General features: G+C 43.8%; 1 protein-coding gene across 1 annotated transcript; it reads right to left on the bottom strand.

Moving 5' to 3' along the window:
* Positions 1–435: 435 nt before the first annotated feature.
* PPP1R11 (protein phosphatase 1 regulatory inhibitor subunit 11) lies at positions 436–19,379 on the bottom strand. The gene is made up of 3 exons (XM_060759344.2): positions 19,015–19,379; positions 7,331–7,439; positions 436–3,608 (listed from the first exon to the last, which is right to left on the bottom strand). The coding sequence occupies exons 1-3, from the start codon at positions 19,078–19,080 to the stop codon at positions 3,388–3,390; spliced, it is 396 nt and encodes a 131-aa protein (XP_060615327.1). The 5' UTR covers positions 19,081–19,379; the 3' UTR covers positions 436–3,387.
* Between the last annotated feature and the right edge of the window lie 4,623 nt (positions 19,380–24,002).

The following is a 24,002-nucleotide window of genomic DNA, read 5'->3' as shown; positions in this document are numbered from 1 at the left end:
TACAACTCTCAGAAATCCCAGCCAGTTTACCAGCTGTTAGGATTTCTGGGAGTTCAAGGCCAAAGCATCTCAGGACCCACCGGTTAAGAACCACTGGTTTAGTGCAGTCTCCATTATCCAATGAAAAGCACACTATCTTGCAGTGAAAAAAAATGCATGTGTTGGATTCATAACACCTATTTTGATCTTTTGGAAACACTAGTTCTCACAGCTGCAAGGGATGATTTATATGGGGGGGGGGGGGGCACTGCAGCAGGTATTAAGTGGCTCGTGAATGGCTTTGTTTCTATTCCTTCACCTGCCTCCCAACATCTCCTCTACCAAATTCTCCCTCTGGTGGCTTTCTTCCCTTACAGCTCCCTTCCATAACTAGGGCAACGTTCCTCATATGTTGCGAGCAGCAAAGCCTTGACTCTAGACATCTGCAGGACAGGATTTGTGTTTAGATGAAACAAAATTTAATCAGTGGATCAAATAACCACACAGCACTTGCATCACACATGCCATTTGCACATATTTCGACAAAATGTTGGCATTTCAGATCACATTACATTGAGACTGCTTCATCGACTCGTTAAAACAGTGCAGGGAGTGACTTGGGGAGCTCTGATCCAAGTTTGAATGCCAAGGCATTTGGATTCTAATGCTCAGGCACTTTTTTTTTCAAAGTAAGGTGTTTTAAGAGAAGGGGAGATAGAAAGAGGACATGTTGCTGTGAAGCACTTTACCTAACATATTCTTGAGTGTAATTATAGTTACTTATGCCACAATTATGGCCAGTTGTTCTGCTGGTCCCTCTTAAAACAGTATCTTATTTTCACCAATGAATATTTCTGATGCCAGCAAAAGGGGGGGGGGATACCCTCAGTTTATTTTTCAGGCACCCAATATGAACATGAGAATTTTAAATGAGCCATCTTTCTCTTTGCTCATGCAGGAGAGACTGATAATACAGTAGAGTCTTGCTTATCCGGCATAAATGAGACAGCAGAACGCTGGATAAATGAAAATGTCGAATACAGAGTCTCCTACTGTTACCCATCTGACGCGGCACTAGACACCTAGAATACTAACAACAGGGACTCAAAGAGTTAAAGCAAGGTATTGCCTCGGGGCTAGAGAGGTCCAGCAGGAAGTGTCCGGATGTGGAAGAGGAGCGTGGAAATCAGAGAGGGAAGGAGGGAGGACGCTTCTGCTTCTGGTCCTGCCTCTTTTCCCCCTTTCCTTCCTCCTCTTCATCTTGCCTTTTTAACTTCTTGGGAATGGAGAGAGAGTTGGAAAGCACTGCTTTAATTGAAGGGAATATGCTGAAGGAAAAGAGGGCGCCGGATAAGAATGTCAGATAGGCAAAGGTCGGATAAGCGAGACTCTACTGTATTGCACCAGAACTAAAAAAAATCCTGATTCACAAAGTTTCTCCCTGCTGCCTATAGTTTGGAACCCTTGATTTGGCTGTGGCTAGTGGTGAGATTGGGGGGGGGGGGGGGCAGAGATGCCTTACTCTCAGATTCCTCCTATCCACAATTTACCAAATGTGGCAACTCTTACCTATAATATACACGGTACCCATGGAGGGCTATCACAATAGTGTGTGCATGCATGTGTGTTGGACCCATAGGGCACCCTTCTGCAACTTTATTTATTACATGCTGTGCAGCATAAATATTAGTATGATGTGCCAAACCTTATACAATGCAGACTGCTGGTTCTCTGCTTGCCTTCTCACCCATTTGTTCTCTGTTTAGAAATCATGCTCAGAAAAAAGAAAGAAGAGGGAGGGAGGGAGGAAACCAGCAACCACCAGGAGCAGGGAGGAACTACTGTGGGCAAAGTGGTTGCTTGCTTTCATACTTTTAAGAATATTTTATTTCAGGACCATACTTGCTTGCAATAGAGAAGAAACGTACCTTAGCCAGAAACTTGCAGAACACCTTAAAGACATTCTGAACTGGCCTCAGGATCACGGCCTCACCAAATATGTTCTGTGCTTCTCTTGTTGAAGTTTTCTTTTTAATCAAGAGCATACTGATTCTGACATCCGGAGGAAAAATAAAAAAGATATTCTGAGGACAGGCCCTTGTCTATCCTCCCATATCAAACCAAAGGTAGGCAAGAGCAAGGAAATGATTTGTGAGTCATGCAAGAGAAGATGGTGCCTCCTCCTCACATCATGCCAGGACCCTGTGGTACCATATGTGACTTGATGGTGAGGTCTTACTCAGGATGATTGCTTGGCCTAAAAAGTGGAGCTGAGCTTCTGTTTCAGCATGGAAGAGGACGAAACCTGCTTTGTTCTGCCATGGGCAATCTTCAACCGATCACAAGCTCCTTAAAGGTAAGATGTCAGATTCCAGAAAAACACACAATCCTCAGCCTCTTTCCACATCCACCACATGCACAAAACCCAGTAACAGCTGCTACACTCCACAATTACTTGGCTCATCTCTTTATGTCTTTTTTTTCATCCCTCTTGAAAAGAAACAGCTCACAATTTCCCAAAGCATAATGAAAAATGGTTTCTCATTCTTTTTAAAAGCTGAAACAGAAAGTGGGATTCTTTTTAGAAAAAAAACTCACTTGAAGAGAACCGTGACTGTAAACAGGAAAGAGTAAAAAGCCAAAGTCAAGACTTACACTTTCCCCGTGGGCAGAAAGAGAACAGAAAGGCCTGAAGGCTGCAGCCTTAAAGCAGTTGTGTGGCAAAAGCAGTCTCCTTGCTTTGGTGAATTAGGAGCCTGGATACAAAAGGAGGCAGTGGGGTTGAGACCCAAAGGGATCAGTGAGTGCAACGGTGGCGGAGTGAGAGACAGTACAGGAATCAACCAGGCAGGGGATGAAAGGAGAAGGGTTTGAGTGGAATTCAGGAACAGCAAGGGAGAAGTGGATTGTCCTAATGGTTGAAACTATAGGGAAAAAAGGACAGAGGTACCCTTGCCCAATAGAAGGGTCTTGGACGCAGCTCTATTGCTGCTTTTTCCAAAGCAGTACTGATTTCCCACCTTGTTCATCACTGATACAAATATTTAATTAAGAAGCAGGAGGAAAAAGCTCTGTCAATACAGAGGCTCTGTCAATACATTCCACGTTAGGTGGGGTGTGGATGGGTGGCACCAGATGGACTCACCAGCCATGGATGGGGAGATAGATGACAGCAGCAGCACTGGCACAAGACAGATGGGGAGCTGAATGCGTGGGCCCTCCCCCTCCCTCCCTCCCCCTCCCCACCCCGTGTTGAGGCAGTGTCAGCACCGGCACGAGAGACAGACGGGTAGCTGGATGCGTGGGCCCTCCCCTCCCTCCCCTTCGCCCCGGAGTTGGAGCAGCATTAGTCCCTGGCTCCAGGTGGGAGCGGGGGCTCTCTTCCCCCATCCCCTGGCAGGGTGGGCTTCAGTGCTGCATGGCCCTGGAGTGGTTCTGGTCAGGCGGTTCTGGTTTCCGGGAGCAACCTTCTGATGGGCCAGGGTCTCCCGATGTACCCTGCGCCTTCCCCCGCTGGCCTTTCTTGTGGCCCCGGATGCAATGGGCATTGCCACAGCCTTCGTCGTCCTCGTCTTCGCTCTCTGTCGAGCTCTCGCCAAAAGCTCGAGGCTTCTCATAGATGCAGCAACCTGAGGGTGGGAGAAGAGGAGAAGAAACTATGAAGAACAAGAAGAGTTTGGAAGGAAAAAGAAGATCAGGGGCCCCAAAGGGAGAAGTAGGTTTGGGAAGAACACCATAAACGTGGAGGAAGAAATATGAACATGGAAGATAGCAAAGCAATTCATCAGAGACCAGGGGAGAGGAACAGCAATACTGTTAAGTCCAAGATGCGCTGGGGTAAAAGACAATGAGAAGAGGAATTGCAGATAAAGTAGAAGTGGCAGTCAGGGATTATGAGAGAAGCAACTCAAAAACGGTAAATGATTAAGGACAAAAGTAAAGGCACAAGAGGGGATTTAAAAAGAAACAGGAGAATAGGACCTGACAAGTCTGTTAAAAACTGGTTTAACAACAACAACAACAACAACAACAACTTTATTTTTATATCCCACCACCATCTTCCCGAAGGGATTCAGGTGGCTTACAAGCAGGACCAAGCCCAATAACAACTAAGTTAGACAAGTAAAAACATATTAAAAACACAAGAAAAAAATGACAGTATAATTACACAATTAAAGCAGTAAAATATATTTTAAAATCATTAAAATAAAATCAAACCCAATCTCAATATCTAGAACCAGGACTATTGTGGGCAGATCAAATTAGAGAGAGCTGGGCATGGGTTTATGCAAAAACAGATTATAGGGTCAGGATTGGGGTAAAGTGCTCAGATTCAATCTGATGGTCAATTAGGGTTGGGCAATCATAGGCAGGGCCTAACCATTTTCAAATGCACATTTGAACATCAATGTTTTGAGGTCCCTACGGAAGGTAGACAGAGTGGGTGCTAACCTAATATTCCTGGGGAGAGAGTTCCAGAGCCTTGGGTCTCTTCTTAGGAGAAAAGTGAAATGGCCATGAAATAAAATACTTGACATTCAGAGGACAATTAGCCGAGGATGAGCTACTTGCCCCTACTTTGTACCAGGGATTCTCAACTTTTCTACAGTTTACAGAACTCGAAACAGCAACTTTTTTGAATTTATTCACTTACAGAATTTCTGTATTGCCTCCCAGCCCACAAGGGCTCCCAAGGTGATGAACAAATAAAAACCAATTAAAACAATAAAAACACATTAAAGTACTTTTTGAAACTCCTTAAAGCAATGTTATAATGATGCTAGAATTAAGTATTGAAACGATCAGATCAGCCATTTCAAAGCTCTCATAATTCTCCAGTCAGTCAGCTATGGGATTTTGGGAATTCTAGACCAAAAATTAACTTTTTAAATTTGTCCTGATGTGCAGTAACACTGGAAGGTTTCAAAACAAACTAGTATAACTATACCTCTGACAACTGCAGAACATTTCTATCAAAACAAAAATTTAAAAAATCCAAAATACCTTTATTGGCCTGCCAAAATGCACAAACATATCATGCAAGCTTTGGGAGCTCCTTCATAAGGCAAGATGCTTTTAAAAAAAACATATGGGTGAAAGAAAAAAGAATGACAATGTTGAGGTTACAGGCCAGTGAAGAAACCAGTGGATCTTTGAAAACTGTTTTGTGCATTTTGATGGACCAACAAAGGAATTGCTCTTTTGTGGGTCTGGATTTTGTTTTGATTTGCTGTTTCGCCAACATGCCAATCTTCAGCTAACTACTAATGAGAATCCAGCTAGCTACTTATGAGTCCTGGGAGTCAAGCATCAGTAACAGCTTGCTAGTCTTTTGGTACAATGCCTAGCACTCAAACAGAAGCAAAAAGACCCTAAGACCAGAAGAACCAGGTGGCAGTTCCTGCCTCCCTGCCACACATTGCTATGGAAAAGAAAAGATGTGAAAGAGGGAATAAGTCAAATGGTAAAGACTAAAAGAAAAGAAGAAAAAAGATGCAGGAGACAGAGGAGATTTTTTAAAGTGCCTCCAAAGGTAAGGAAAAGGGGAGAACGAGACTCTTTCTCCCTAAGGCCTCCAGGTGCCTTGGAAAAGATTCCTCAGCATGGTCAATGCAAAGTATATCCTCAGGAAGAAAACTGAATAAAGAGCCAAACAACAGCAACATTTTTAGCCCCCCACAATAAGGATTTCAACATCATTCAAGCAGTGATTTACTGGAAGTCTGTGGGGAGGACGAAAGAGACACATGCTCATCTCAATTAGTGGCCCCACTGAGGTTTTGCAAGAAGGTGGGGTACAGACGCATGACATTATTAACATCAAGAACGAATGCTTCCTTCTAGATTTATATTCTCTGTCCACCTTATTCCCCTGGTTCATAGAATCATAGAGTTGGAAGAGACCTTGTGGGCCATCCTGTCCAACCCCACTGCCAAGAAGCAGGAAAACTGCATTCAGAGCACCCCTGACTGATGGTTGTTTAAAAGCCTTCAAAAAAGGAGCCTCCACCACACTCTGAGGAAGAGTTGTGAGGATAAAACTGAGAGGTAGACCATGTGTGTTGCTTTGAGTTCCTTGGAGAAAAGGCAAGATATAATATATGAAGCTCACTTCTTCCTTGAAACATTATTTTTGCATCTAACTCAGGGATGATTATCCAGATGTTGGACCACAACACCCATAATCCATACTAGCTTTGATAGACAGTGCTGATGGAAGTTGCGATCCCAACCATAGCTGGAAGGCTACAGCCCCTCTATCCTTGTTCTAACCTTCAAAGTGGCTGGCTGTGCTTCAGTATCATCTCTGGTACAGCACTGCAAGGTTTTTCCTTCCTGGCCTCCCTTTCTGCGAGTGCTCCTCTCTTCGATCAATGCAGATGCTGTGATGGCAGAGTCTCTCCCACACTCTCCCATCTAACTGCTGCCATCACATGATGCTCTCTCTTCCAGCTTCGAGAGAGAACTGCTGAGTGCCTAGGATTCCTGCTGGCAACCACCCACAGTAATCGTTTCTCTCTGGAGAACAGCATAAGCAGCCTTTTGTCTCCAAAGCTTATCAATTCCAATCAAAGTTCTGCCCTTGAGTTAGGTACAGTGAGGACATATTAGAAGACAGTTATAGACCACCTCCCTTACAGGGACCTATCAACTAGCCTGGGAAGAGGTTAGAGTGGGTAAGCCAAGACCCAGGAGTTTCTTGCACTTATCCTACTAAGGATTTTCTCCTCATTTACACTAGCTTACAAGATTCCTCCTGAACCCAGGAATATAAACTCACACCCAACAATGGAACAGGAATGGTGTGAATCTGACCACCACATGGCCTCCAAGACCACTAGACACTAGCCTCAGGGGCAGATGCAGGTGCATTGCCAACAAAGCTCAACCTCTGGTCTGTTGATGGCACCATCTAGTCACAAAGCCTTCACAGCAGTAGAACATATCTACTGTGGTTGAATATTACATACAAATATGAACACCAATATTTAACACTGGTGCTAAATCTTGATATAAAGGAATCAGCTCTTTGTGTCTTCCATCCATGGCTTATTTATTTATTTATTTATTTATTTATTTACTCTATTTATCCCCCCCCCCCCCTTTCTCAGCTCCGAAGGGGACGCTATTCTAGTTGGAGAAGTCTAGGGGATGACTACATTGGGATGAATATATATTCATCCCAATGTAGCCTCTAGAAATCTGGAAAAAAAGTGAAAATCTGGGAGAGTACACCTGCTGGGTTCAACAATTTAACTAGTGAACAAAGTTCCAGGAAAATGCATGAAGAAATACAGTAATATGGGCATAGTGAAGTGGGAAATGTTTCAGAATAATAGTGGTAGCTCACATTTAGAAGATCTCCGTCCCAAGTGTTCATTGTCCACCGTGTCACTTGACCATTCCACCTTCTTGGCTGGTTTCCGTTTTCTCAATTTGATAGTCAGACTGCGATTCTCCTGAGGGAAGGAAGGAATTTCCATATATAGTATTTCCAAACACTTCAGGAAACATTTTCTGCATAAACCTGTCTGGCTAAGGAGACTACAAGGGCAGTTTCTCCCACCTTTCTTATCAAGACTCACCCATACCACAATAACTCAAAGCCATGAAACTTTCCATAGAGATAAGAAAATCTGCCAGAGAATCAGCTCATTGCCTATGCAGGAAATTTCCAGCTTCTCATTAGAGAAGCCTTTCTCAAGAGCAGAAATGAGAGCTGCCCGACGGAAATCAATGGAGAACTCTAAGATAAATCTGTCTCAAGTAATACGAGATCAGGGTTTTAGGCTCCCATTTTCATTTTTTTATATATACTGGCATCGGCAGAGTAGCAATTAAGCATAGAGCCTTGATGTAATTTAATATAAGATGTGAATTTATTCACTTACTGTATCAGTGCAATGGCTAATGCTCATACCAAGCTTCAGAACACTCTCTGATCTCATTCTAATGGGCTGCATAATGGCCCTCTTGAAACTATAGCACGATAATTGAACAGCTTTGCATTTACACTGATACATGCCTTTCTGTAGCTACAGGCTATCTGTTCAACAACAGAAGTTCTCCATTTCATAATATTTATTTATAGGACACCTGCCTCTAAATAAGTGTGAATGAAATGCAGCAGTGAAATAAGTTTCCAATATTAGATGTCTTGATATAAATGAACTGACAGATAAAACTCAAGATACCACATTTATAAGTATCTCACTGATCACGTCAGTCATAATTTTGAGGCTATCTCTTCACGAGATGCATGCCTTTATCATAAAATCCATCTTTCTTTGCTAAGGTGCTACATTATCTGGTTGCTTCTCTTTCAGTGGGGAAGAGGACGCATGAAACATGCTGCCACATAATCACAGTTCTGAACATTGAGAAAGATCTTATTGTTTTGGAACAGGAAAGACATTAGAAACAGCTTCTACTAAAACTAGTTTCAGGCTACAGTATTTGGCCTAGAATTTTTTGCAGATCTCAGAATATATAATAGAAATGCCTTTAAACTGCACTCTTCATACCTCTAAATATCAAGTAGAAGAGAATGTCTCTCTACTTTAAGCATTAAAGTGTTGCCATCAATGAAGAAGAATCTTTTCCTCTCCTCAAGGAATGTTCTCCGACCATCTTGTGATACTGCCACATTAGGGATTTTGTTCTAGCAATACGACTACGATGATGTGTTGGCAAGATTTTCACATTTGTTAAAAAGAATAATATAATATTACGGACACCTTGGATCTGAAAGTAAAATTAGTATTCTTAGCATTCATCCAAAATTTACCAATCACCCTTCCTTACTTTCAAGGAGGACAAATATGCTCCTGAAGTAAATACAAAAACTAAGTAAGGTAAAAGGTAAAGACATTAAGTCTAGTCGTGTCCGACACTGGAGGATGGTGTTCATCTCCATTTCTAAGCCGAAGAGCTGGCGTTGTCTCTAGACACCTCTAGGTCATGTGGTCAGCATGACTGCATGGAACACTGTTACTTTTCTGCAGAAACGGTACCTATTGATCTACTCACATTTGCATGTTTTCAAACTGCTAGGTTGGCAGAAGCTGGGGCTAACAGCGGGAGCTCACCCCTCTCCCTGGATTTGAACCACTGACCTTTCAGTCAGCAAGTTCAGCAGCTCAGTGGTTTATTCTGCTGTGCTGCCAGCAGCTCCAAACTACATAAACTAGTACATAGAAGCTTCTATATAAATAAAAATGTAATATTAGTTTGTGGGATTAACATAACTCAAAATCCATTGGGCGAATTGACACCAAATTTGGACACCATACACCTATGAGGCCAACGAGTGAGCATCACTCATAAAAACACTGAAAAATAGAGCAGAAGAGACTTAAAAAGCCAAAAAACAAAAAAGATACATTATAAAGCATGTGCAAAACCACATATATATACACAAAACACATATACAGACTGGGCCACAGCAATGCATGGCAGGGGATGGCTGGTTATCAATAAATAATATGTATTATAACTCGGTGGCTAAGGAAAAGCTGTTGCTTGGCATAAAGACACCACAGAACAGAGTGGGTAGGATCTGAATAGTAACTATAATAATAGCAGGAGAGTCTCTATTTCAAGCACAAACTCTGCAGCTCATTCTTGAAATAGAAGGAAGAACAGTAATTAAGTGGAAAGTAATCACTCACAATGCATGTGTATGTAAAAATATTTCACTAGGGATAAAATCCGTTGATTTAAACAATGGAAAAGTCCAAAAAAAAAAACCAACCAGAAGAAAAAGACCACCATAATGCAAGTCACACCAGAATATATCCATGGAGGCAAATATGTATCAACCTGCACCTTGTATACAAAGAAATGCCAAAGAATGGGATAGATTTCATCCTTCCTAGCAGCTGTTTCTCCCAGTTCCATTCCTGTCTTGGAGCCCCCGGTGGCGCAGTGGGTTAAAGCCCTGTGCCGGCAGGACTGAAGACCGACAGGTCGCAGGTTCGAATCCGGGGAGAGGTGGATGAGCTCCCTCTATCAGCTCCAGCTCCTCATGTGGGGACATGAGAGAAGCCTCCCACAAGGATGATAAAACATCAAAATCATCCGGGCGTCCCCTGGGCAACGTCTTTGCAGACGGCAAATTCTCTCACAACAGGATGCTCCTGACACGACAAAAAAAAAAAAAATCCTGTCTTTGGGCTGACACGGCTTCTCTTCAATTACAATCTTGCTCTCTGTGCAAATAAAATGGCTCTATTAGCCAGAAAATTCAGTAGGTTTTGGATTCAGGCCTGATTGAACTTCCTAACCTCTTCCATGTTGCCATGGTGCCTGCAGCGTACTAGCCATGGAACAAGGAAGCACCTTTGATTCTTATTATAGGTACTATCTGCATTTCCATTTGCTACTGCCTTCAGAGTCTTGATCCTATATCTTATTAATCATGCTATATATACTCGTGCATTGCTCTCATTTTGACAGCACACAAACACACACACACAAGACCAGAGGTCAAGAGGGATGATGATAACTAGTGGAGGAGAAATACAGTAATTGGAAACAACCATGGTGACGAATAAGGTTCTCTGGCTTTTGAAGTTGTTTATTCTTTCTTGCATAGTTTGAGAAAATTGGGGACTTTTCTAATTAGGACTGGTTAAGATCAAGATCTTCACTGTTGGCCCTGTGTATTCATTGACTGAACTGATTCACAGTGTTAAATTTCCCCCAAAATAATGTATCTCTAAAAGCATAAACTGATTTTTGCCATTTTATTTAAGGAACAATATTTTACTAGGGCAATGCATATAATGGGACATGAGCATCCACAGATTTTAGTATCTAGAGAATCCTAGATGCAAACCCCAGGGAATATCCATGGATGCTGTACTTCCACCATTTATTCCAGTCAAAATTAGCAAGACCCATATTTCTTCTTGTCGCTCTTCTACTTTATAGCAAAAACTTCTCTATTATGGTTGCCAAAGTTTTCACTTCCTACAAATGAAATGCATGTGTTCCCACTTCCTACAAATGTTCTCACTTGCAGCAAATGAACCATCACCATAATTACAGAAATAATGTTGTCTGATCATTAAGGTGCCATTAGATGTGGAAGAGACAAGACACACCCAAGCTTGAATCCCCACTAAGGCAAAAAAAAAAAAATCACTAGGTGACGTTGGACCAGTGACTATCCTTCCCAAATGACAGGGCTATGGGGAAAAGCAAATGGGTACAACAGGTTCCTCAGCAAAGGCTGCAGTTAAATATACAGAAAAAGCTGTTGAAACCCCTGAGGTGATTGACAAAGGAGAGCACTGCTGCACTTAATCATGTGAAAATACTTGTTAGTATAGTGCGTGTGTCTATGTAGGTGTGTGTTTTGTTTGTGCTTTGTCGTTTGTTGTAATAGTTACAATGCAGCTGTGTAGTTTTAACATTACGTATTCTTTAAAAATGCTTTTCGTATTATTAGTACATGTGAAAGAAATCTAGGAATCTTATTAGACCACAAGCTGGGCATGAGTTAACACATTTACACATGAGCATATAGAGTAGTTCTGTAGGTTTAAGATTCTGCAGCCCAACAACAACACTTTTTTTCCTTGGTAACTTTGTGCTTTTCCTGCATGGCAGGGAGTTGGACTAAATCAGGTATGGGCAAACTTCGGCCCTCCATGTGTTTTGGACTTCAACTCCCACAATTCCTAACAGACTACCGGCTATTAGGAATTTTGGGCGCTGAAGTCCAAAACACCTGGAGGCCCAAGTTTGGCCATGCCTGAGCGAGATCCATATTGCCATACAATTCAGATTCTGAATCCAGATTATCTGCTCTATAGCCCAGTATCTTTGAACTGGATTATATGGCAGGGTAAACTCATACAATCCAGTTCAAAGCAGATAATGTGAATTATTAATGTGTCTGGACTAGATGGTCCATGTGGCTTCTTCCAACTCTATTATTCTATGGTTTTATGGTTTTTTAGGCCTGTTCCTGGGGTTATTCAGGGCACTAATTCAGAAAATTGCATGAGATAGACCACATCTGCTGTAGTTTCTTAGAATTATAGTTTCCTGTGAGCAAGCACACAGTGACTGGTAGATGTCATATCTACCAGTTCTGTATCTCAAAAACTGGAATTGAGAGTGGGAAACAGGGGGGTGGGGGGCATTTTTGGCATCCTATCCCATCTTATATGTTGTCGATCCACTCCTTTGGGCTTCGCGCAAATCTACCATTTGCCAAAATATACAATGATGTGTTTTTCTTTTCCATTTTTGACCAAACAGTTTAACCATTGGTTTGTCCCACTGAGTACAAGGTCTGCCCAAGGGTCATGTTGTGACCTCTTGGTAATAATAATAATTTTCTCCTTGTATTCCCCCCTTCATCTCCCTGCGGGAACTCGGGGCAGCTTTCAGATGGCACAAACTGGTATCCAGTTTGTGAGTTGACATGTCCTTTGGTTGCCTTTTATTCATGCTGTATGCCCTGCTGGCCTTCTTTTTGCCTCTTAGGGCTCCTCCACATATAACCAGAATATAAAGGCAGAAAATCTCACATTATCTGCTTTGAACGGAGATATCTGAGTCCACACTGCCATATATTCCAGTTCAAAGCAGATAATGTGGGATTTTATTCAGCTATGTGGAAGGGGCCATAGATTTCATGTGATCAATGAAATATATGGGGGGGGGGGATTGGAATTGGCAGGTCAAATATAGCCAGAAAGAGAAGTAACATGCGTGTTGGCCAGTATGATTGATTATAAAATTTGTGTGTGTGTGCAGGCCTGTAGTTAGGGGAAAAAATCAGGAAAGTCCCTGAGATGTCTTTTCAGGCCAGTGTCTCCTGATCTTGCAAAGATCTCAACATGGCCCTAAAATTACCATCATTATGCAAAGGTTCTTCCTGAATCATCGCTCCCTCTTGAAGCCAATTCTTGTCACCAACAAAGGACAATAGTTTCCACAATTGGCAGATGTTTCTTTCTGTTTTTTTCTACTTTCTTCTTATTTCCTTAATCAACAAGACGTTTTCCACTGTGAGTTAGCAAGAACTTTTCAGCCAGGCACAAGTTGTTGTGCCTGGTCTAGATGGTCCATGTGGCCTCTTCCAACTTCAGAACACTGAAGTCTTGTATTGCATCTTTCCATCAGACAAATGGTTTAGCAACCAATGCACCAAGCTGCTGATAACCACCTTTACCCCAACTTCTCCTCCAAACACCACACAGTACTTACAGAGTACACCTTGTGCATGAAATGAGTAGGTTAACCAGGGCAATCTGTTGAGCCATTTAGGTTGAAATCTTAGATGTCTCTTCTTATCCACAGGAAATACATATCCTGATAATGGAGTCTGAGCTTTCACTAATTGAGCTTTCACTTGGTCAACAGAAACAGTCTTGTTCACATAAAGTCCAAAGTCTAACAATGACACAGCTTCTTCTCTTTGCTCCTGTTCCATGGTTTCTTTGACAGGGCTTGGATTAGATGAACCAGTCAGTTGTAGACACTGCAGTTTCCACAGTTTCCTCAGTTTTCACCTACAAGGTCAAATACCCTTTGCCTGTCAGGTGTGAGTAGACTAACTTGGTCGCTTCCACTATGTCAGCTATTGCAATGTAAATTGGTAGAAAGGTACGTAATGACAGTTTGAATCATCCAAATTTGGTCGAGATAGTGCTTGCAATTCTGGAGGGACTCTAATTTTGTTGGAAATAGCAACCTTCTACAAGTCTCCTATACTAGTTATTTGTTTGTATATAATTCTGATTGCTTACCTCATTATACATGTGTGGGTTGGGATGCAGTATTCCTTAACTCTATGTTGTGGGAAACTCTGCAGCCCATTTGACCAGATCTGGAACTATTCAGCTCAGACTCCATTTTAGAATGGAGAGACTCCATTAGACTTTCAGGTTGTACAGACTCAATTAGACTCTCAGACTGGAGAGACTTTGGGCTTCTGACTGTAAGAGAAACTACTTCAAATCCTATCTGTAACTGGATTGATATGCAATGTATCTCTATGCTGAATACATGACGTTTGTGAGTAAACCAACTACGTTATTTTAACAAAGACTATTTTATTTTTGGTCTCTTGAGAACATAGAATCATAGAGTTAGAAGAGACCTCGTGAGCCATCCCTGCCAAGAAGGAAAATCCCATTCAAAGCACACCCAATAGATGGCCATCCAGCCTCTGCTTAAATGTTTCCAAGGAAGGAGCCCCCACCATACTCTGGGGAAGAGAGTTCCACTGCTAAACAGCTCTCACAGTTAGGAACTTCTTCCTAATGTTCAGGTGTAATCTCCTTTCCTGCCATGTGAAGCCATTGTTCCGTGTCCTAGTCTCCAGGGCAGCAGAAAACAAGCTTGCTCTCTCCTCCCTATGACTTCCCCTCACATATTTATACATGGCCCGCATCATGTCTCCTCTCAGCCTTCTCTTTTGCAAGCTAAACATGCCCAGCTCTTTAAGATGCTTCTCATAGGACTTGTTCTCCAGACCCTTGATTATTTTAGTCACCCTCCTCTGGACACATTCCAGTTTGTCAGCGTTTCCCATCAATTCTAGTGCCCAGAATTGAACACAATATTCCAGGTGTGGCATGATTTAAACCAAAATGTTTTAAGGGAAAGTAGATTTTTGGGGCACTTCTGATACTGCTGTTTTTATGATGTATTGGCATATCTTTGTTCCTAACAACTCAAAGAGATACCTAGGTATATCAGTCTAACAGCTGAGAAGCCAGTGCCTTGCATGAATACTAGTGGATATTTACCACTAAGCGAGTGTTAAACTCTTGTCAAGAAGATCATACTTTCCAAAAGGTTATGATCCCTAACAAAGTAATGCCTTTCCAAACGTGGGTTGTTGTGAGTTTTCCAGGTTGTATGGACATGTTGCAGAAGTATTCCCTCCTGATGTTTTGCCTGCATCTATGGCAGGCATCCTCAGAGGTTCTGCGGTCTGTTGGAAACTAGGAAAATGGGGTTTATATATATGTGGAATGTCCAGGGTGGGAGAAAGAATTCTTGTCTGTTTGTGGCAAGATTCGTACAGTTTTTGGCAAGAAAGGGTGAAGACCAAGGGTGAAGAGGTTGAGCCCTGCCATTTCAACGTGGCTGAAACACGCTCCCTCCCTTCTTAAAGACCTGACCTACTGTAGCCGGCACAATTATCTGCCGCCATTTCCTCCTGCCACTGGTCACTGCTAGTCTCTGACTTACCACCATTAATGTAGGCACCATTGGGACTAGCTTGGGTCCCAATTACCATCTCTCACCGCCTTGAGGGGCCTAAAGACCATCATCCATGGCTGGCCATTTGGGACTGGACCTTGCCTTGTTGTTGCGGCTGGCTTTATGAAAAACTCATCAGTGCCCTGACATCGGCACCGGTGACTCCAGAGGGTTTTTTCCATCCCAGGTGCTGTCATATCATTGCTGCCACAGCCTCGGAGATCGCTGCCACCACTGCTGATATTAGAGGCTTCATCATTACTGGAAGCCTCCCGCTTATCTCAGCCAACATGGCCGCCATCTGCTATTGCTGTTCCTGCTCTCGGCTGTGATTACCCCTGCCTGCTCCATCACTCCAGTGCCTGATTGTTCAGATACCCTCTTGCTGGTCTTGTGAATCTTTCGGAGGTTTATCACACTGACAGGTTCCCTATGACCATTTTACACCTACCTCTTGGCCGTACCATCACCACCGGCTGCATTCAGATCCGTCCTCCATTGTGGCTCCCTCAACACCCGCCATATTGGATGACGACTTAGGAAGACTGGTCTATGGGCCTGGGCTACTTTGGGAGGGGGAAAGTGCCTTCACCTTAGACTTATTTTATATACTACCAATCTATGGATTCTAGAGACCTTGATTCATAAGATTTTGGAGCAAAAGGCTGCAGACCAAGAGCTGTTGCACTTTTACTGCTATTCGAACTTGCACTTTATAGTATTAATATATTACTGATGTGCTGTGGTAATAATATAATATATTGTATACACATATAATATTGATAATATTATAATGTAATACAATATAATAATAAAATATAAGAATTATATCTTTTATATTACATGTAATATTACTAATAAGATTACAGTATAGTGGTATAGTACAATATAATACTAATATTGTGCTGTGGTAATAATATAATATATTGCAGAGGTCCTCAAACTAAGGCCCGAGGGCTGGATATGGCCCTCTACGGTCATTTACCTGGCCCTCGCTCAGGGTCAACCTAAGTCTGAAACGACTTGAAAGCACACAACAACAACAACAACAACAACAACAACAACCCTATCTTATTAGCCAAAAGTGGTTCTACACTTCCCATTGAAATACTAATAAGTTTAAATTTGTTGAAATTGTTTTTCATTTTAATTATTTTATTGTTTTTAAGTGGGTTTTTTTGTTTGTTTGTTTTTGCACTACAAATAAGATATGTGCAGTGTGCATAGGAACTCATTTATTTTTTTTCAAATTATAATCCGGCCCTCCAACAGTTTGAGGGACTGTGACCTTGCCCTCTGTTTAAAAAGTTTGATATATTGTATACACATATAATATCATTAATAATATTATATTGTAATACAATATAATACTAATAATAATAATAGGTAAAGGTTTTCCCTGACATGAAGTCCAGTTTTTTTAATAGGCCTATTTTTAATAGGAACCCTCAAGCAACCAGAAACTACATTTATCCAGCATCTACTAATCCCCATGGGTCCCGGTTAATTGAGAGTCCACTGTACATTGAAAGAGTTGCTGTTAGTGTAAGGTGAAGATTTTCCTCTGACATTAAGTCCAGTTGTGTCCGACTCTGGGGGTTGGTGCTCATCTCCATTTCTAAGCCAAATAGCTGGCGTTGTTCCTAGACACCTCCAAGTTCATGTGGCCAGCATGACTCCATGAAGCGCCGTTACCTTTCCACTGGTATCTATTGATCTACTCACATTTGCATGTTTTTGAACTGCTAGGTTGGCAGAAGCTGGGGCTGACAGTGGAAGCTCACGATGCTCCCCGGATTCGAACTTGCGACCTTTTGGTCAACAAGCTCAGCAGGTCAGCACTTTAATCCACTGCACTACTGGGGGCTCCATAATAATAATAATACAATAATACAAAAGTAATAATAATACAATATAATAATTGTATATTTCATATTGCTTGTAATATTATGAATAATATTACAGTATACTGATGTAGTACAATATGAGAATGTATGTTACTAATATTGTGCTATACGGCTCCGGCCCAGTGTACTTGTCCGAACGTATCTCCTTCTATGTCCCACCACGGAGTTTAAGATCTTCTGGGGAGGCCCTGCTCTCGGCCCCACCTTTATCACAAGTGAGGCTGGTGGGGACGAGGGACAGGTCCTTCTCAGTGGTGGCCCCTCGCCTGTGGAATTCACTCCCCGGGGAAATCAGGTTGTCAACATCCCTCCTCTCCTTCAGAAGGAAGCTGAAGACATGGATATGGGACCAGGCATTTGGGTAATCTGGCAGATTAACAAGGTAACGATGACTAGAGTTGGAAAGGACTGTGGTAATGCTAAATGGATTGACGGATTTTAAAACTCGATGAACGCGGGCTATAGAGCGGTTTTTAGTTGATATTGTATTGTATTGTACTGTATTAATTGTTTGTTTTTAATCTATTGTGTTATTGCTATTGCATTTTATTGTAACTGTTGGCATCGAATTGTGCCGGATGTAAGCCGCCCTGAGTCCCCACTAGGGGGTGAGAAGGGCGGGGTAGAAATGACCGAAAGGGTTAGAAGGCATGATCATCAAGTTTGCAGACGACACCAAATTGGGAGGGATAGCCAATACTCCAGAGGACAGGAGCAGGATTCAAAACGATCTTGACAGATTAGAGAGATGGGCCGAAACTAACAAAATGAAGTTCAACAGTGACAAATGCAAGATACTCCACTTTGGCATGAAAAACGAAATGCAAAGATACAGAATGGGGGATGCCTGGCTCGAGAGCAGTACGTGTGAAAAAGATCTTGGAGTCCTCGTGAACAACAAGTTAAACATGAGCCAACAATGTGATGTGGCGGCAAAAAAAGCCAATGGGATTTTGGCCTGCATCAATAGGAGCATAGTGTCTAGATCTAGGGAAGTAATGCTACCCCTCTATTCCGCTTTGGTTAGACCACATCTGGAATATTGTGTCCAATTCTGGGCACCACAATTCAAGAGAGATATTGACAAGCTGGAATGTGTCCAGAGGAGGGCGACTAAAATGATAAAAGGTCTGGAGAACAAGCCCTATGAGGAGCGGCTTAAGGAGCTGGGCATGTTTAGCCTGAAGAAGAGAAGGCTGAGAGGATATATGATAGCCATGTATAAATATGTGAGAGGAAGCCACAGGGAGGAGGGAGCAAGCTTGTTTTCTGCTTCCTTGGAGACTAGGACGCGGAACAATGGCTTCAAACTACAAGAGAGGAGATTCCATCTGAACATGAGGAAGAACTTCCTGACTGTGAGAGCCGTTCAGCAGTGGAACTCTCTGCCCCGGAGTGTGGTGGAGGCTCCTTCTTTGGAAGCTTTTAAACAGAGGCTGGATGGCCATCTGTCAGGGGTGATTTGAATGCAATATTCCTGCTTCTTGGCAGGGGGTTGGACTGGATGGCGCATGAGGTCTCTTCCAACTCTTTGATTCCATGATTCTATGATTTGCTTCCCTCTCAAAGCTCTCCAGCCCCTTTTTACCTGTGAACGTGGGCGCTTCATGGAGCAAGCATGCCTCACAGTGCGTTGGCAGTGGCAGCCTTCAATGGGAAGGCCCACCTGGTGGCTGTCACCATCATCATCATCATCCTCCTTTCCTCCTTCTCCTCCTCCCTTCTCAGGGGAGAAAGAGTTCCTTCTCACGACCCACTGGTTGCTATAACAACCGCAGCACAGCCCCCCCCCCTCCTCCCTCCTCTTCCTCCATCAGCACCATCACCATGGTTGCTATGGCACTGGCACAAGGGCCACACCAGGCCTTCACCAAGCCCAGCCCTCGCTTCTCACCGGCTCGGTCACCTCCGTCTCGGTCAGAGTCGCGGTTGATCCCACGCTGGCCGCAGACTCCGCCATGGTTGTTGTGGTGGTCGTCGAAGAGGTGGTCGGGCGGGATGGGACCCTTTCGGCCGTGGCTCTTGTTGAAGGGGGGGGCCTTATCCGCAGGGTGCCCCGGCCAGGAATCGCTCACGGGGAAGCTATTTTCGTGGCCCCGCTTCAGCCACCTTCACTCAGACTCGCCTCTTCGCTCCACCTTCCTCCCAGGTGCAGCAAGCCTCTCCCCTCTGCCCACTTCCGGTCGGTCCCCCTGCTTCCGCCTCCCTCCGCCTCTCTATTTCCGTCCCTCACGGTAAGGCGTCCCCCAGCTAAGACTCCAAAGTCACTTCCGCCGTACTGGAGAAGAAGACAGAGCATGCGTAGGAGACAACGCGACTGGAACATGGCCATACAGCCTGAAAAGAGCACAGCAACCCAGACGCATGCGCAGTTAGAGGCAGAGCTTTCCAAGACTAGTATACTACTACCTCTCACTACCTCTGAGGATGCTTGCCATAGATGCAGGCGAAACGTCAGGAGAAATGCCTCTAGAACATGGCCCTATAGTTATGCTACTATAGTTAGAGGCAGAGCTTTTCGAAACTATACTACTATAGAGTTATTGTAGGTTTTTTCGGGCTGTATGGCCATGGTCTAGAGGCATTCTCTCCTGACGTTTCGCCTGCATCTATGGCAAGCATCCTCAGAGGTAGTGAGGTCTGTTGGAACTAAGAAAAAGGGTTTATATATCTGTGGAATGACTAGCGTGGGACAAATGACTCTTGTCTGCTGGAGCTAGGTGTGAATGTTTCAACTGACCACCTTGATTAGCATATAATGGTCTGGTATTTCCTTACGGTGCCATTAAAATACCTCCCTGCTTAATTGGTACCTATTTATCTACTCACAGCTGTTTTCGATCTGCTAGGTGGCATCAACTACCTAGATCAGTCACAGTCTGGTTTCAGGCCTGGTCACGGCACCGAGACAGCCTTGGTGGATGACCTCCGTAGAGAGCTGGACAGGGGGAGTGTGACTCTGTTGGTTCTCATAGAATCATAGAATCAAAGAGTTGGAAGAGACCTCATGGGCCATCCAGTCCAACCCCCTGCCAAGAAGCAGGAATATTGCATTCAAATCACCCCTGACAGATGGCCATCCAGCCTGTTTAAAAGCTTCCAAAGAAGGAGCCTCCACCACACTCCGGGGCAGAGAGTTCCACTGCTGAACGGCTCTCAGAGTCAGGAAGTTCTTCCTCATGTTCAGATGGAATCTCCTCTCTTGTAGTTTGAAGCCATTGTTCCGCGTCCTAGTCTCCAGGGAAGCGCAAAACATGCTTGCTCCCTCCTCCCTGTGGCTTCCTCTCACATATTTATACATGGCTATCATATCCCCTCTCAGCCTTCTCTTCTTCAGGCTAAACATGCCCAGCTCTTTAAGCCGCTCCTCATAGGGCTTGTTCTCCAGACCTTTTATCATTTTAGTCGCTTTTCTCTGGACATCTCAGCGGCTTTCAATACCATCGATCATGGTATCCTTCTGGGTCGTCTCTCTGGGATGGGTCTCGGGGGCATGGTTCTGTCGTGGCTCCGGTCCTTCCTGGAGGGTCGATCCCAGTTGGTGAAGCTGGGAGACGCCTGCTCAGACCCCTGGCCCTTGACCTGTGGGGTCCCGCAAGGCTCCATTTTGTCTCCCATGCTTTTTAACATCTACATGAAACCGCTGGGAGAGGTCATCCAGAGTTTTGGAGTTAGGTGCCACCTCTATGCAGATGACACACAACTCTACTACTCTTTTCCACCCAATTCCAAGGAGGCCTCTCGGGTGCTGGACGAGTGCCTGGCCACTGTGTCTATCTGGATGAGGAGGAACAAGCTGAAGATCAATCCCGACAAGACAGAGGTCCTCCTGGTCGATCGTAAACCTGACCGGGGTATAGGGTGGCAACCTGTGTTGGACGGGGTTACACTCCCCCTGAAGCCAAAGGTCCGCAGTCTGGGAGTCCTCTTGGATTCATCGCTTACACTTGAGGCTCAGGCGGTGTCTGGGAGGGCTTTCGCACAATTGAGACTCGTGCGCCAACTGCGACCGTACCTCGCGAAGGCTGACCTGGCCGGGGTGGTCCATGCCTTGGTCACCTCTCGACTGGATTACCTTAATGCGCTCTACGTGGGGCTGCCCTTGAAAACGGCTCGGAAATTCTAACGAGCAGCAGCCAGGATGTTAACTGGTGCTCCCTACAGAGAGAGGTCAACCCTCCTGTTCAAGGAGCTCCAATGGCTGCCATTTATCTTCCGAGCCCAATTTAAGGTGCAGGTGCTTACCTACAAAGTCTTGAACGGTTTGGAACCAGCCTACCTGTGTGACCGCATCTCCGTCTACGAACCCACGCGTTCACTACGCTCATCTGGAGAGGCCCTGCTCGTGATCCCGCCTGCGTCGCAAGCACGTTTGGTGGGAACACGAGACAGGGCCTTTTCCGTGGTGGCCCCCTGTCTCTGGAACACCCTCCCCAAAGATCTTAGACAGGCCCCTACATTGGCAGTCTTCAGAAAAAACTTGAAGACCTGGCTGTTGTGATGTGCCTTTCCCGATTAGGAAACCTCCAATACCAAGTCCCAGAAGCACTTTAGTAGAATTAAGACTGCCACACACTGCACTTGCCCTATAACCCTTACATTTCACCTGTCACATCAGCACTTTTTAATCCTGTACCCTTTACTCTGGCCCGGCCTAGTTTTATCTTGTTTGATGTATTGTTTATTGCTTGTGGTTTTGTTGTTTTAATACTGCTTTAATTGTTTTAATTTGCTTTAAGTGTATTGTTATGTTGTGTATTGAGGCCTTGGCTTTTGTAAGCCGCATCGAGTCCTTCGGGAGATGCTAGCGGGGTACAAATAAAGTTTAATAATAATAATAATAATAATAATAATAATAGGTGAGCTGTTGGAACAAGGGAAATGGGTTTATATATCTGTGGAATGACCAGGGTGGGACAAAGGACTCTTGTCTGCTGGAGCTAGGTGTGAATGTTTCAACTGACGACCTTGATTAGCATATAATGGTCTGACAGAGCCTGGAGCAAATTTTTGTTGAGGTGATTAGATTTTGTTGAGAGGTGATTAGACTGAAGACTGAAGACTGACAGGTCGGAGGTTAGAATCCAGGTAGAGCGCAGATGAGCTCCCTCTGTCAGCTCCAACTCCCCAGGCAGGAACATCAGAGAAGCCTTCTACAAGGGTGGTAAAACATCAAAACATCCAGGCGTCCCCTGGACAACGTCCTTGCAGACGGCCAATTCTCTCACACCAGGAGCGACTTGCAGTTTCTCAAGTCGCTTCTGACATGGGGAAAAATGCTTGTAATTACTGGCTATGCTGGATGGGGTCAATTTAGAAATGGAAATCCAAATCTCAACTCCCAAGTTCTGTCAAAGCAGCTTTAAATAGAGGACAACTTATTTTATTAAGCATTTCTGTTTAAATTCAGCAGCATCTGCTTTGCAGGATTTTTTCTTTCCAATTCTTAAAGCTTGGATCAAAGTTGGCAATTTTGGGTAAAATATCTTCCTATTTAAATTATATACGCAAAGTATAATCTTTATAAAGGAATCCACAGGGAGAAGGGGGGAACTCTGCAGGATATGTGTAGACAGTATCGAGTTATCATTAGGTGAGCATTTGATTCTTGCTCAAAATGAACAAGGTGCTTTTTGTTCCTTTATTATTGCACCGTCTGCGTGTTACATTTATAGCCCTGCTTTTAAGGTGGGTGAGATTTCCGTTCCAGCTGTAAAGTAGGTCACTGTCTCCTTCATGTCAGGCTGCAGGCTGAGGATTCAGACTGGTGTATTGCAGGCTTTAAGCCCCTATCCTGGAGCCAGGCTTAAGCGATCCCCCCAACGCTCTGTCATTGATCTTTGACTCCCTGCAGCCATTGAGATTCTTCAGATTCGGTCTGACAAGGACTTTAAGCGATTTGCTCATCGCTGTACAAAGAACTTTTAGTCTTTCCCTATGATAGAAAAACCATTTAAAAATACAGTATCTAAATTGGATATCATTAGAAAAAGACGTTTTGAAAATAAAACCACTGCTATACAATTCTGCCTTTATGCTAATTGAATCTAGAATATTGTGCACTTAGAAGAAATGTCAAAAAATGACATTGTAGAGATGGAAAAGTTGCAGAAACGAGCATCCACAGGGATCAACTGATAGAACAATGTCCATATGGGGAGGTGTTGAACTCGGACTATTTGTACTATTTTAAATGGTTTTTAATCTGATTTATTGTTTACTTATCATGTAACTGTTGTTTTTGGAGCCCCCAGTGGTGCAGTGGGTTAAAGCACTGAGCTGCTGAGCTTGTTGACCAAAAGGTTGCAGGTTCGATTCCGGGGAGTGGCATGAGCTTCAGCTGTCAGCCCTAGCTTCTGCCAACCTAGCAGTTCGAAAACATGCAAATGTGAGTAGATCAATAGGTACCGCTCCGGCGGGAAGGTAACGGCGCTCCATGCAGTCATGCTGGCCACATGACCTTGGAGGTGTCTATGGACAACGCCGGCTCTTCGGTTAGAAATGGAGATGAGCACCACACCCTAGAGTCAGACATGACTGGACTTAATGTCAGGGGACAACCTTTACCTTAACTGTTGTTTTATCTGTTGTATTTATGGGGCATTGAATTGTTGCCAGCTATAAGCCGCCCTGAGCCCCCTTTGGGGGTAGAGAAGGGTACCAATATTTGAAATAAAAAAATAAATATTTGGAATTGTTCCATGCCATACAATTTGATGTGGGAAACACATAAAAGATGTATAAAATATGGAGACAGTAGGAAGCTGCTTTTCCTCCTCAAGCATAATGTTACCCATGTAAGCTGCTCTGGTCCTCATTCCATGTAAGCTGCTCTGGTCCTCATTCCAAAGGGGAAGAATCTCAGGGCAAGAGCACTGCCTT

The sequence above is a fragment of the Anolis sagrei genome, chromosome 2, assembly GCF_037176765.1.
Source record: "Anolis sagrei isolate rAnoSag1 chromosome 2, rAnoSag1.mat, whole genome shotgun sequence".
Taxonomy (NCBI): Eukaryota; Metazoa; Chordata; class Lepidosauria; order Squamata; family Dactyloidae; genus Anolis; species Anolis sagrei.
Note: the sequence above shows the minus strand (reverse complement) of the source record. Positions and strands in the feature narration are given on the sequence as shown.